The sequence below is a fragment of the Falco cherrug genome, chromosome Z (assembly GCF_023634085.1).
Source record: "Falco cherrug isolate bFalChe1 chromosome Z, bFalChe1.pri, whole genome shotgun sequence".
In the NCBI taxonomy this organism is placed as follows: Eukaryota; Metazoa; Chordata; class Aves; order Falconiformes; family Falconidae; genus Falco; species Falco cherrug.
The window spans coordinates 13,300,273-13,314,373 of record NC_073720.1 but is presented as its reverse complement, the minus strand read 5'-3'; the positions used below and the strand labels follow the sequence as shown (position 1 = coordinate 13,314,373).

Sequence of the window (14,101 nt, the reverse complement as noted above, 5' to 3'; positions counted from 1 at the left end):
AAACCACCTCATTGCAGCTGTGCCCGTTCAGCACCAAGATGCCAGAGGCTGAAACCAAGAAGAACCAAGTAGGAACAGGGCACAATCAATACCTTGAAACACAGGGAAGCTGGATGAGCGGACAGAGAGACAGCACTAGAATCAGTGGAAGAACCAGGTCATAAGGTCTGGAACTGGAGGCTCCCCAAGAGGTCTATAATAGTTTGCTAACATTAGTCAAGAAATGTTTCTTGGAATCAAGACTTTAGCTGAGCACTACAGAGAAATTCTCACCTGATTTTTTAGTCTGGTTGGAGGCTGATGCCATTAGGCTTTCTGTGAGAGAATGGCTGTATGCTCCTTTCCTGCCCTAGTAACTTACAAATGCAGTGAACTCATTTAACTACTCTGGCAAAAGGGCAGACTCGCAGACATTTCTTAAAATCCATGCTTTTAAGCACTGTTCCTGTAACAGAGAATCATGGGCAATTCTACTTCAGGCCACTGCGTATGGTTTTGATACCCAACCTCTTGTCTTCAGGGAACCTGCAATGAATTTGGTATTACGGGCTAGACTCCGAAGTTAGCCTGTTTCTCCCCCATAGCTGTTCAGGTCCTGTGAATCTTATTAGGCAGAAGAGTTACCACAGTCAAAAGCAGCAGCCTTTTTTACTACCAATTAAAAAAAAAAAAAGCAATTAAGAGGCTGTAACTCTTTGCATTCCCTAGGGACTATGAAGAGGAAAAAAAAAAAAAAAAAATCAACACCACTCCTCAGAAGAAACCTCTTAAAGGATTTTCTACTGCTGTTAAGACTAGGAAAGCTGACTTTTGAATTGCAACTCATGATGAGCACCAATGACCAGTTATTTTTATTCCTTGCACCTGTTATGCTGAGCTGTTTCCCAGAGGTATTCAAATGTAAGAGGCCATTTCTCAAAAGCAGACATATTTGGAGTCTTATTCCCCCTTCCCTGCTGCCATGCTGTTTTCAAAACCCAGAATCCTCTCAAAGACTGGAAGAAAATAAAAGTGCAAACTCAATCCTAATAAAGAGACTGATATTTTGTTTATTTAAAACTGAAGTCAAGTTCTGCCTGTAAAAACAAATATTTACAAAATTATGTCAATATAGCTAGTTTCATCACTTGTAACATTTATGCTGATGCTTCAGTTCTAAAAAGCTTTTTTTGTTTCTTCCTCTGAATTTTGCGTGGCTTCCTTTTATCCTTAACAATTGGCTTTGACTCTGGTTTCACGAGCTGTATTTCCACTGGCCGTTCTTCAGCTGGAGTTTCAAAGACCACCTCAGTGGGATCTTCTTCAATAAGCACTTTGGTCCCTTTTTTCTCAATCATTCGGACTTCCTTCACTTGCTGTTTCTCTCTAAACTTAGCTGCCACTGATAATCTGATCAGCCGTCGATGCTATAAAAATAAGAATTTAATCAGGTTTCGAATAAACAAGAAGGAAGTCAGATATTACAGGAACAGGTGGTAGTTTTTCTGCTTAATGTTCAAAATCTTCAGTGTAATGCTGTCTTTTCAGTGACATGAATTTTGCATTCATTCCATTTTTACAAAATTACTCTGTCTCAAATTGTGATCAGCTGTGGCACTCCTTTGTACAAAGGGTCCCAGGGAAAGGCATGCATTATTCTCCTCCACAAACAGACTGCAAGGTCAGTTTTAAAATCAGTTGCTAAATGAAAAGAGAAGACAAAGCTGCTTACCATATTTGGGGACTGGTAATGGGGATTTTCATACAGAGTTGGTCCTCCAAAGCTACCTTGGAAGATTTTTATGAGGTTCAGGACAAAACGAGGACCAATTTCTACTAGAGATGCACATTCTTCTATTATCTGCAATAAAAAAAGAATACTGTCTTCATTTCTCATCAATCAAATCAAAGTATATAGCCTTGCAGGCACCCTGCATATGGTGATACACAACTGAATTTAAAATCCCAACATATGACGCCACCAAAGCTGATTAAACTAGACTTGTATAAACACAATTCTGTATATAAATCAGTTCTTTTAGGTTCAAGCAAGCACTTAGAGTGTACTAGGTATTTGTGATTTCCTCCTTTAGAAAGTAAGCTCCAGCACACTTTGGGTCAAAGCAGCAAGTAAGGTTAAAAGGCAAGCAAAGCTTAGGCTTTGACTAGTGCTTCCCGCTACTGAGGCAACCATCACAGAGTCACAACTAACAGAATGCAAGCTGAAGTACACAAAACCAGCTCTCTCCAGAGATACGGGAGAAGGTAAGTCATTTTAGGACACTGTAATTATTCTGTGTAAGCAATAGGTGCTGGCATATCCTGATCATAATTATTCTTCTAGTATTATTGTAGTTAATGGATGTGATATGAAATGACTCCACTGAGCATCTCTTGAAGAGTCAAAAGAAACCACCAACCTGGTAATTCCGAAACCAGATCCTCTCATCTGTAATGCTGAAGGTGAAAACATGATCTACAAAAGGCTGGCTTTTGGGGTGATACTGTGGTGTACTAAATATCTGTAATAAAAGGCAGCATTTCTAAATAATTGTAATTTAAGACGACTGGCTCATTTTTAATTAATTTTAATTTGCTAAGATCCCAATCCCAGGTTACGTTTTAAAACTCAAAACTTTAGAACAAGTGTCCCAGTAATTTTAAGCACATGACCCTAATGCTTTGAAGAGTTTTTACAATTTCAGAACTGTAGAACTACTACTTAAAAAAACACTTGAGATTTTTAAATATGTTGTAAAAAAAACCCAAAAACATTTCCAATGAAGAAGAAACATTGGACAGCAAAACTACAGACTGACCTGAATAAACAATTCTTTTAGCAGGGCATAGTGTGGCTCCTTGTCAAATGTCTACAAAGAAAAAAATGTAAATGTACATGCAAAGCTAAATGCAGTCACACAAAGAAAACGAAAGCATACTCAATAAAATAAAACCTATACTTACTGGATCAAAAGACAAAAGGGGCCGTGAGCCCCTTAGGCAGTTTCCTGTCATCTTCAATTCAGCCAGTGTGTGAACTACAGTGATTTTTTTTAAAAAAGACCATTTTAGTATTTACAGAAAACTGTACAGACAAGAGAGAAAGAGTCCAAACATAATACTGTCAACCAACTTACCATTCTGCACTAAGAATTTAGCTGATGGTCCCTGTGGTGTATTCGAAAGCCTGCCGAGGACAGGTAGTGGGGGAAAAGAGAAAACAAAAATGTCAACAGCAGGCAGAAAGTATGCTGGATTTCTGCAGTACACTCCAACCAGTTATGTCTTTACTGAAGTGATTTCAGTTACTTTCATAGTGTTATTAACGTAAATACTTTCTTTCTAAACCAGTTTTTGAAACGCTTCTGTCAACAGTCTATAAAAGCTGGTCATGTACTGTAAACCTGCACTACCCACAGAAGCGCAAGATTAATATAGGTTTAACTAAGCAACATTGTTTCAAGCATCTTCACTATTATATTAAGAAAACTTAGACAGAATGGAAGCACCCCCAGCTATGTATAGAAATGTAAGAAAACATTTCCTTACCACATATAGAGATCCTGTTTCTTTTTGGCTTCAAAAAAGATGCACTTATTGCAGTTTTTCATTTCACACACCTACAGAAGACACATCAAATTAGCTGTTTACAAAATTCTCAAGAGTTTAAAAAACTTTCCACATTAATCTCTAGTATCTTTCCCCCTCCAAAATGCAAGTTCAAAAGCAAAGGTCTTGTGTTAATAAATTACACCTACTGATCCACAAACTAGTTGAAGCACTTGTTGAAAAATTTCATGTATTTATTAGAGGAGCAGTAACTTTGCTAAAGCTGCAAGCAATCTGATAAGCTATCCAGTATATAAACATTAGAACAGGAGCTGTGACACTAGGTTCTAGTTTCGGAACTGCCACTGTCTTACTACATTGTTTGGCCTGGCTGCATCTTTGTTCCCTGCTTTCTCCAAGTATAACCTGTAAGACACCTTTCAGCTATATAGAGAAAGACACATTCCATTTTATTTCTTCACAACAAACGTCTACATTTAATTAAAGGTTTCATTTGGTTTTATTAATCAAAAATCAACTCCCTGTTTTAAGACGAACGCTTTTTGAAATATTTTTTTTTCATCTATGAAGCTATCCAACTCCTATAACTAGTATGAGATCCTTTGAACTTGGTTGCCCTCTTCTCTGGCACATTTGATTTCCAGAGAAAATAAAAAAGAAGCACCAGTTAAATCCAGGATTACCTCATTAATTACAAACAACTGGTCTTTACGGTCCATTTTAGTATCTGGAAGACAAGAACAACATTCAGAAGGCTGGAAAACCAATTTAACACAGTAAGTTCTTTCAACAGTCAGTCCTTTCGCAAAACATTTGCTGGTTATACATGAAAGAGCAGGAATAACGATCAAGTTGTTTCAGCCATGTTATGCAACAGGTAAACACAGCAACAAAAGTATCTGGGCATTTACAGGACTGAGGCCATAGGAGTAATTTCCTAGAAACTATTAAAATACAAGTTACCACAGTCACTGTATTTCTTGGCTTGAAATGAGCATGCTGTTTGTTTGTTTAAGATAAAAGTTTCATCAAAACAGTTATGTACCACATTTTTAAAAAGAACAGGTTGTTGAAACTTAAATATAAGTTAGAGACAATGTTCAACCCTACCTGCTTTAGAGTGGGGCATCAAGGTCCTTAAGTCTTGCATTAGATGCCTTGTTCTGAAATTAATTCCACGAGAAGAGAAAATAAGCACTCGTTTCTTGTTTTTCCATTTACCCTAAGAAAAAGACACAAAAGTTAAACATGATGTTTCTAGCCTTAAAGCTACTACAACACAGCAACGATAAATGTTTTAAGTGTAATTACAGTAAAACACATTATTTGTTATTGACATTATCTGCCCATCCGCACAGAATCACTCTCAGCAAGAGTGATGACTTCCCTACAGAATGCAGGGACACTTTTTATATGAAGAAATATCCTTCATACTTCAGTATGTTCCTGTGCAAAGCTGTACAAAACCAGTAAGTATTAAGAAAGCCCATAGCATTTCTTAGTTACAAAAGGCACCCCTCCTTCCCTGCAAAATGAGCTAAATTGCAGTCTCAGAGCACAATTCGGCTTTTCCTACCAATGGGCATGTGATCAGAAATCTCAAGACTTTCATCTTTTTTTTTAAAGCAAACTACAAGGTAATTACTGAAGCCTCCTCAGGTTAATTTTTAAATGAAACGGGCATAATTTCCATATAATCTCTCTGTATAACAGAATCATCCAACTCCTTAACGTACCTCTGAGATGATGGTAACACATTGTACTCACATCGACCAGAATAACGCTCTTTGTGTATTTTCATAAACATAACATACCATTGCACGTTGCTTTTATTTGCGCTGGGATTACAAAAAAATTTATAAATAAGCCTCCCTCTACCCTCGCTTAGCAGCCGGGTACCCCCCCGACACCCCGGCTCCCGGCACCGCGCTGGGGTGAGAATACCTCCCTAGCACGCGGGCCAGACACGCAGGCGAGCTGCCTTTCCTACGGGCAGTCGCCGCTCGGGCAGGGAGCAGAGCGGGGCCGCCCGGCTCGGCCCACTCCGCTCCGCCCCGGGCAGGGGGCTGGGAGGTACCTGGGAGACCGGCGGCGGGATGCTGTACTCCTCCGGGCCCGGCCTGCCATCCGGCTCGGCCGCGCTCGGGGCCCTCTTAGCGCGCTTCTTCGGCTGCGCAGCCGGGTCACGCCGCTTCCTCTTCGCCGCCGCCATCTCAGCCGCACCACGCCGTGCCCCACGGCGGCCAGCACTTCCGGCTGCTCGCACTTCCGGCTGTTCCCACGTCCGGCTGCTCGCACTTCCGGTCCCTGCCGGAAGCGGTGCGCGCGCGGCGGGAGGCCGCTATGCCGTTCTCGGCGCAGCCGCCCGCCAGCGGGGAGCCGTACGTGCTGACCGCCAGCCTGGACAACGCCCGCCACCTCTCCAGCCTCCTCAGGGCCGTCCACTTCCGGGACCACGCCACCTGCTTCGCCACGGCCAACGGCCTCAGGGTGACGGTGGAGGACGCCAAGTGCATCCAGGCCAACGCCTTCATCCAGGTGGGGGCTGCGTCCCCCGCCCGGGGCCCGGGCCCGGCTGCTGCTGCCGGGGCGGCCCCGCCGCGGCGCTGGCGAGGGCGGGGGGGCTGGGGCAGCTGTTGGGGGCCTTGGAAAGGTCCCGGCTACGTGGCAGAGGAGCGCAGGGCAGATTTACCCGTGGAGAAGGGGAAACTGCTGAACTCGCGGCGTAGCTGCGGAGCTGATGTGCTGCGGGGAGGCCGTGGTCATTCATGGGACGCTGAAAGGCCGAGCTCGGTAGCTGGTTTGTTCATGCCTGTGTGATGAGCCTGCACCCTTGTTTAATGTGTTGGCACCTGCTCAGGCCGCTGCTCCTTCGGACCATGCCACTCTTAGATGCGTGAACAAGTTCATGAATTATCTGCCTACCCTTAAGTACTTTTGTTATGTTTCATCCCAAAGCCAAAAAGCCAGCTCTGAAAGTGTAAATTCACAGACCCTCATCTACAGCATATCAGCTGGGCTAAGCTGAGAGCTTCCACCACGGGGCAGGAGTGTGTGCTTCATCACAGGACTGGGACAGTGCTCTGCACCTTTCGCTCTTTGATCCTGCCTGTCCTGAGCTTTGTCCTGAAAGGGCGCATGAGAGCTTACGCATAGACAGGGGATCTCAACTATGCTGAACTGTCCATATAGGCAGCTTTAAATAGCAATCTAAATTATTTCTTCTTAACTTGCATTTAATATAACATCAAAAGCACCCGTGCTTGCTTTCCTTCCACCTCTTTTGTAGCTGTGACTCTTGGCTTCGCATCACTTGAATTTTTTAAGTTGCACTTTAAATTTTTTCTTCTTTTAACTATGGTCTCCTTTCCAAGTAGTTTTGCTTGTTTGCTTCTTGTTATTTAACTCATATCCAGCTCATAAATGCTTTGTTCATAAGAACAAAGTTTGTGCTGGTTCCTGGTTTTGAAAACATGTATGATAGTGGGGATGTAAATGGAAGGGGTGAGCAGTGCTGTGGTAGTAATTCAAACCTGATGTTTCCTCTGTCCTTTAGAATCTGTGTCTTTGCTGTCTGTGAAACTGCAGCCTGAGCTGTGTGTGAAATAGGAGAAGCCTGAGTCTCCCTGTTCCTGCACGTCCCCTTGCTTTCTCCTACTTTGGCTACACAGTCCTCATTCATACTGGTGCTGTATTTGTTAGGTTAGCTTTCTGGTATTCAGTGAGTTAAGCTGGTTCATGAGGTGGCCAGCATCTGCTAGTGGAAGTTAAGCAGTCGGCACATGTGGGCAGGAGCAGAGCAGCAGTGACTGGAGGTGGTTCCTTTGAGAGTGTTGAGCTGTTACGTATACAATACTTCTAGTTGCACCTAGTCCAGCCACCTGACACCGCTTCAGGGCTGACCAAGGGTTAAAGCTCGTTACTAAGGGCATTGGCCAAATGCCTCTGAAGCACTGACAGGCCTGGGGCATCGCCCACCGCCCCAGGAAGCCTGTTGCAGTGTCTGACCACCCTCTCGGTGAAGAAGTGCTTCCTGACGTCCAGTGTGAGCCTCCCCTGGCGCAGCTTTGAACCCTTCCCGCGTGTCCGTCAGCGGATCCCAGGCAGAAGGGATCAGCACCTCCCTCCCCACGCCCCCTCCCCAGGAAGCTGCAGAGAGCAGCGAGGTCGCCCCTCAGCCCCCTTTGCTCCAAACCAGACGAGCCCAGAGCCTCAGCCGCCCCGCGCAGGCCATGCCTTCTTAAGTTGCAGGGCTCAGAACTGCAGACAGTATCCAAGGTGAGGTCATTCCAACACTGAATACAGAAGGATAACGACCTCTTTTGACCAGCTGGTTATGCTGTGTTTGATGAACCCTGGGGTGCAGTTTGCCCTCTTGACTACCAGTAAAAATGTTTAACTGCTTTTTCAAAAGCAGCTCACATCACCCTGCTTTATTTCTGAAATAGTGCAGTTACCACGAAGCAGCTAGTGTCTGGTGGCACACAGTGTAGCCTGCAGTAGTTTACCCCCATCAGACTAGTCAAAACGCATGTTTTAACACATTTCAGTGAGGTGAACTCACTGTTCTATCCTGTTCTTACATATTTTTATTATTCAAAATGTTTATTCATGCTCTGAGTGAAAAAGTAAATAAGTATTATTTCTGGAGAAGGGTGGTGCTTACATTCCAGCTGCAAAAGTAGGCATCTTTGAACTTCAAGGTTTGTAGCTTGTTCTTCAACTATAAAGACAAGTGGCTATGTTTTCATGTTTATGCCATGCTACTTTGTTTCAGCTGTGACTTGATTTTATTTTACTAGTTTTGAGGACTGTTTTTCTTTAATCGATACGGTGTTGCATGTAGAAATCACTTTGCATTGCACTGATCTCTGAAAGTGAGAGTGCTGTATTTAGGGAAATAACTGTAAAATGTAAAATAATTGTGGAAACTCCCCTCTCTTAATCTCACAGGCAGAAATTTTTCAGGAATTTGCTGTTCAGGAGGAAGCAGTGACGTTCCGGATCAATTTATCTGTTCTTCTTGACTGCTTGACCATTTTTGGTACCAGTTCTTTGCCAGGTATGATGCATATTTACCTTGACAGTGTATGTGTATTGCATATAATCACATAGGGAAACCTTTACATAGCTATAGGGAGATTTCCAGTCTTGGCAAAAGTTCTAACTTCCTCACCTTAAGTCCTTCTGGGCATGGCACCCACCTCTTGCTATTGAGCAGGATCCGTCCTGTTTACTTAAGCTCATACAAGTGTGTGTTGTGATAACAGTTGATGGAGAGAAGAAAGGAGCTGATGGATGTGAGCCTAGCCAGTGTGTCAGGCACTGATGCAGCAGGAGAGGCTGAAAGAGGCTGAAATTTGCATGGCTAACAAAAAAAGATTGTATCAACTCAATAATAAATGTGATCTCTTTTCCACTGTTTCTGTGCCTTGTGCCACCCAGGAACATCCAGCTACCTCAGAAATATTGACAAGCATGTATGTGAATTAGGAAATGTTCGGGTGCAGATTTACTGGGCTTGAAGAAGCCTGCAGGGGTTCCATGTAGCACCATCAGTTCACTGTTCTGTTCCCAGTGCAAAATTTGTTATGTGGCACCCTCTGTTCCTTCCCTTCTTCAGGCTTCACCTGCATCTGTTCTGTGAGTGTTATCTCCAGCATGCAAGTGAGGTGCTGAGGAATGATACTTACCTAAGGTCTCACAGAAATCTGAAGCTGGCCTGCGTAGCACCTCAGGTGCTATCAGAGCACTTTAGATCTTGCTTATCAAGTGTGTGAATTACAAATACCAAGTAGACTGTGTAACTGATCCTGTTTGTAGTCTTTTCAGTGACAGAGGTGCATGGGAAGGTGCCTTTACAATCATGCATACAAATATTGAACGACATGAGCCTGTTTGTTTAAACAAAAAAACAGGTCTTAGTGAATTTTATTTACTATAAATAAGTTTTTTAGGGTTTTTTGTAATTTGATGGCTGTTCAAACATAATTTCACAAGCAAAAATAACTGCAAGTTAGCATGACTCTATGGGTGCTACAGGCCACGCTGTGTATTCGGCGTGGAGCTGAGTGATACCATGACAGCTTTTCTGGGCAGTTCTACCGTTAACTGCTGCGTGTTGAACTCCACATTCCCCTGCTGTTTCTGTTGTGATTGACCTAAAGACCGAAATCAACTACTAAACGGTGCTCTGATTTTGGGAAATGAAACATTCAGATTTTGATTACCTAGCAATAGGGGGATGTGACTGTAATGCAGGCTAAGCTGCGTTAACTTCAGTTCGGGTTGCACAAGTAACAAGAGTAGTAAAGCAGGACTGTGTGAGCCAGAGGGAGCCTCAGGACTGTGGAGGATTTTCCAGTTCCACTAAACTACTTGTAGCATATCCAGCTTCATTGTCACAGCTAGTGTTACCCTTTTGGTACATGACATGAGTTGACTTGAATCAGTGTCTACTTACAAATTATTTCATTTTGCTGTGTTAACACTTTGTTAACACTTCATAGGCCGTCTAGGAGACTGCACTAAGCATACTGAATTAGTGTACTGGAGGCTGGACCAAACAGGCTAAATCAGATTGATCTGTGTCCCATGTGCCAGTAAAATGTGAATTCTCTAAAGTGATCAGATGTGCTGGCTAGCTCTGTGGAGAATGTATGTTTCATTTTTCTTTTCAGGAACATCAACAGCCCTTAGGATGTGTTACCGTGGTTATGGCAGTCCACTGATGCTGTTCTTGGAAGAAGGAGGAGTAGTGACAGTGTGCAAAATTAACACTGAAGAACCTGCTGAGTTGTTAGACTTTGATTTCTGCAGTACAAATGTTGTCAATAAAATCATCCTGCAGTCAGAGGGGCTACGAGAAGCATTTTCTGAACTGGATATGACCAGTGAAGTTCTGCAGATTACCACATCTCCAGATAAACCCTACTTCAGGTACTGGAAACTTTGCTTTCAACTGAAATGTTCACGCTTGGCTTCTGTTGGTAAGAACTGGAAATTTTCAGAGTGAAGAGGGGAAAGCTATTTTAGAATATTGCTTTATTTCAAGAAGAATTGTAATGAGTATAGAAAATTACAGTATGTGATTAATCAACATAGTAATGACTCTATTCACAACCTGGTAAGTATGACACTGATATGGACAGTTTAACATCTTTAATTAAATAAAGCAAAAAAAAAATCAGTAGTGTTTTGTGATGCAGCCATTGAGATATGCAGGGTAACTGATTCTGATGAGTTTATAGAGAGCTGTGATCAGGTATTTTGAGATGGTGCCCTTTGTCTTCCAGGTTATCCACTTTTGGAAATGCAGGAAGTGCACATCTGGACTACCCTAGAGACTCTGATTTGATGGAAGCATTCCACTGTAGCCAGACTCAGACAAACAGGTTAGGAAGTCTGTATTCAGTGCCCTCTGTGGCAGGTCATGCATTCTTGCTGGAAAGTTTAAAAAACTGATTTTGCATTACTGTAACATTTATTTCACTGTGGGGGGGGGGGGCGCGGGGAAATACTTCCCATCTGATAAAAGTCTGTCTGTGATCAAAAGCTAAGCGATAACAATGTCTGTCCACTGCTGTTACCAGGAAAAGATCAAATTAGCATGTTGCTAGGTGTTTTTCAGTTACTCTGTGGCTTTAATTGGGAGTAATGTTTCAGCTCCTCTCTGCACAATTTTTTTTTTCAAATTACTTTTTTTTTTTTTTTTTTTCCTTCTTCTTTTCTTTTCCCCCCTGCAGGTACAAGATTTCTTTGCTTAAACCATCTACAAAGGCACTGGCTTTATCTTGTAAAGTGTCCATTCGAACAGATGCTCAAGGATTTCTTTCGTTGCAGTATATGATTAGGAATGAAGACGGACAGATCTGTTTTGTGGAATACTATTGTTGCCCTGATGAGGATATTACTGAAGCAAGACTGTAGGTGTATGTTTTGATGTCTGTGTTATATTTATGGATATATAAAATACTATATTTTTTATAAAACTGAGTGCAAGCTGATTAATAGGCAGTGTTGCCTTTTTTGTTAAACTCTGGAATTAGAAATATGAAGGCTTCCTTTTTATTTCCTTGCAAACATTCCTAAGCCTTGGCTCAGAAGACTGAAGCTGAAGAAGCAGAAAGGGGAATTGATCTTCTATAGCCAGTGATTGCAGCACAGATGTTACAGTGGTGTTTGTGTAATATGTTGCTGCTTTTTACAGTGTTTTCCAAGAATTTTTGTTTGTGCTTTGTTTTTTTGTCTTTGGCTTGTTCTAAGCAATTACACAAGGGAAAATCTGAATATTCAGCTGTATGATAGCCAGTTAAATGACTTAAAAATAAAACCAAATTTGTCTTGAAAGCAGATGACATTTTCAAACTGATTTCTTAATATCAGCAGGTGGTTTCTTTCTGGCATATGGTAACATGTTTTGCTGGTGAAGCCACTAGGCTTCTCTGCATCTTGATTAATTCTTCATGTAGCTCAGTTCCTTGGAATTTCATCTGATACCAATTTACCCTTTTGTCTGCAGTACTGGTGATGAATTGGTAAATGAAGATAGGAGCCAGGATTTACTTAGTCATTACTCATAACTGTTCTGGCAGCATTATTGTTTTCTATCTAGTAATTTATTACATATCTGCAAGAACGCCACTGCTGAAATGTTTCTGTACATACACGTCCCCGTTCCTACCCTGCTACTTTCTGCTAGCACTGTTAAGAATCGGAAAAGTTTTGTATTTTGGAATTATTTGTGAAATTAGTTTACCTTCTCATCTCAGTAGCCTTTTTCAGCCACAGGAGGGACTCCTAAACTGAAGTAAAGGAATGCCTGCTGGCGTCCCCTGGAGTGGTGTATTCATATCACTGCTAACAATGGGCCTAACCTCTTACTGAAAAGGGAGTGCCGTTTCTGGGGAGTCTTCTCAGCAGCCAACTTGGCAAAACAGTGAGGTGGGCTGTACTTAGAATCAAAAATTGCCTCTCTTCTTTCACACCTCTCTGTTGCAAACAACCTGCTCAAAACAGGAGGTACACTGAAGCTGCTGGGTGTTGGACCAGGTGTAGAAAACTTCACATCATACTGCAAGGGACTGAACTCTCCCTGCATTGCTGCTGTGGGATGTGGCCCAAGCGTTGGCGATCTGCGGGTAGTTTCTACAGCTTTGGACTGTAGCTGAGTTGTGTTGTTTGTCAGAAGATGAGGTCCTGCTTTGCACATGTGGAAAACTGTATGTTCATATGTTATGAAGTTGATTTTTCCACAATTCAACAGAATCCAAGTCCTTTGGGTTTATTTTAAGTTTAAAATGCTTTTGTTGACCATTTTTCACCTCTTGCTTATGTAAGCAAGAGTATACTTTCAGAATACACAGTGTCAGCAGTTCATTTCTGTTGTCTTCTGTGCAGCGCATCCATTTATTGTGATAAATTTGAGATTTGAAAAACAATTACAAATCTTTGAACTACAGGACTGATAAAGATACCTAATAAGATTCTAAATTACTCTTGTTTACTGTGGTGGGTTTTTTTTCCTCAAACTTAAGTATTCAGTATAGGTGAATTTCCTTTTGGCTTACTGTCTCAGTTTCCTGTAGTGAAAAAAAAAAAAATTACTATGGTCTCACTTGGAAATTATTAATATTATCCCTGACTACTGAGTGGTAAGAATGACTTACACAATCTCTGGTGACAATACAAAAATGAAGCAAAGCGCATCACTTTCTTAGTGTGATTTATTTTAGAGGATCAAAGTTGTTTGAATTGTGTTCAAGGACATTACTGTGGCTTAACATTTGTACTTTTATATAATTTCCTACAGATGTTCTACATTGCATCTTAAAATAGTACTTTTAACAATTTCTTCAGTAATCTACCAACAGTGATCATAGAAATAATATCCTAAGAAGTTAGAAGACCACAAAATACCAGAAAGTAACTGTTGCATTTCATAATTAATAGCTATGACCGGGAGGCATGGTTTGTGCGAGACTGCACGTCTGTGCCCCAGCCGGACTAAGCCATGGCCTGGGCTCACAAAGATGGGGCAGGGCTTGTGCACCTGGCACCTCTGGATATGGTTCTAGGTGGACAAAAGCATGGAAGGTCTGGGCTACAGGCTCCTTGCAGTAAGATAAGGAGTGGATTTAGGATCCACCTATGAAGTAGAAAGGGTGATGGGCAGAATGACTGGAAGATCGCTGTGCATTTTTTTGACCTGGAAAGTTGCTTAAAATCTGCAGACCTCAACTGTTGGGTTAGACTTCATTTCCTACAACACTTTGTATGAGATCCAGAACTTGGGAGACTACCTTTAGTGTGTTTTAGCTCTTCTGCTTGACAGGTCTTCCTCTTGCAGATAGTGGGAAACCTGCAGTAGAAGAAACATTTAGTTCATATTTTTTCTTTTGGTAGTATCACAGAACGGACTTGTCATGACTCTGATTTTGCACACCTGTGTTCTTATAAAATGGTATGAATAAGTACTCAGAATTACTGGTGGTGTAAATTAAAAACAGTTCCTGGATGTGGGGACTGGAACCAGCATTGTTCACCCAGGTTC

General features: G+C 42.0%; 2 protein-coding genes across 3 annotated transcripts; one reads left to right on the top strand and one right to left on the bottom strand.

The window, feature by feature from the left end:
- Nucleotides 1-1,029: 1,029 nt before the first annotated feature.
- BRIX1 (biogenesis of ribosomes BRX1) lies at nucleotides 1,030-5,809 on the bottom strand. Its single transcript, XM_055698507.1, has 10 exons — nucleotides 5,627-5,809; nucleotides 4,660-4,771; nucleotides 4,233-4,276; nucleotides 3,529-3,599; nucleotides 3,117-3,166; nucleotides 2,944-3,017; nucleotides 2,799-2,849; nucleotides 2,400-2,501; nucleotides 1,712-1,840; nucleotides 1,030-1,406 (listed from the first exon to the last, which is right to left on the bottom strand). Exons 1-10 carry the CDS (start codon nucleotides 5,759-5,761, stop codon nucleotides 1,137-1,139), a joined length of 1,038 nt encoding a protein of 345 aa, XP_055554482.1. The 5' UTR covers nucleotides 5,762-5,809; the 3' UTR covers nucleotides 1,030-1,136.
- A 40-nt stretch (nucleotides 5,810-5,849) lies between these two features.
- Nucleotides 5,850-13,054, top strand: RAD1 (RAD1 checkpoint DNA exonuclease). Of its 2 annotated transcripts, none has more exons than XM_055698509.1 (6): nucleotides 5,850-6,087; nucleotides 8,518-8,611; nucleotides 10,230-10,488; nucleotides 10,845-10,943; nucleotides 11,295-11,474; nucleotides 12,334-13,054. In XM_055698509.1, the coding sequence occupies exons 1-6, from the start codon at nucleotides 5,893-5,895 to the stop codon at nucleotides 12,350-12,352; spliced, it is 846 nt and encodes a 281-aa protein (XP_055554484.1). In that variant the 5' UTR covers nucleotides 5,850-5,892; the 3' UTR covers nucleotides 12,353-13,054. The 2 variants fall into 2 exon arrangements, with proteins under 2 accessions (XP_055554484.1, XP_055554483.1); XM_055698508.1 differs by having other exon boundaries at nucleotides 8,503-8,611.
- The last annotated feature ends 1,047 nt before the right edge of the window (nucleotides 13,055-14,101 follow it).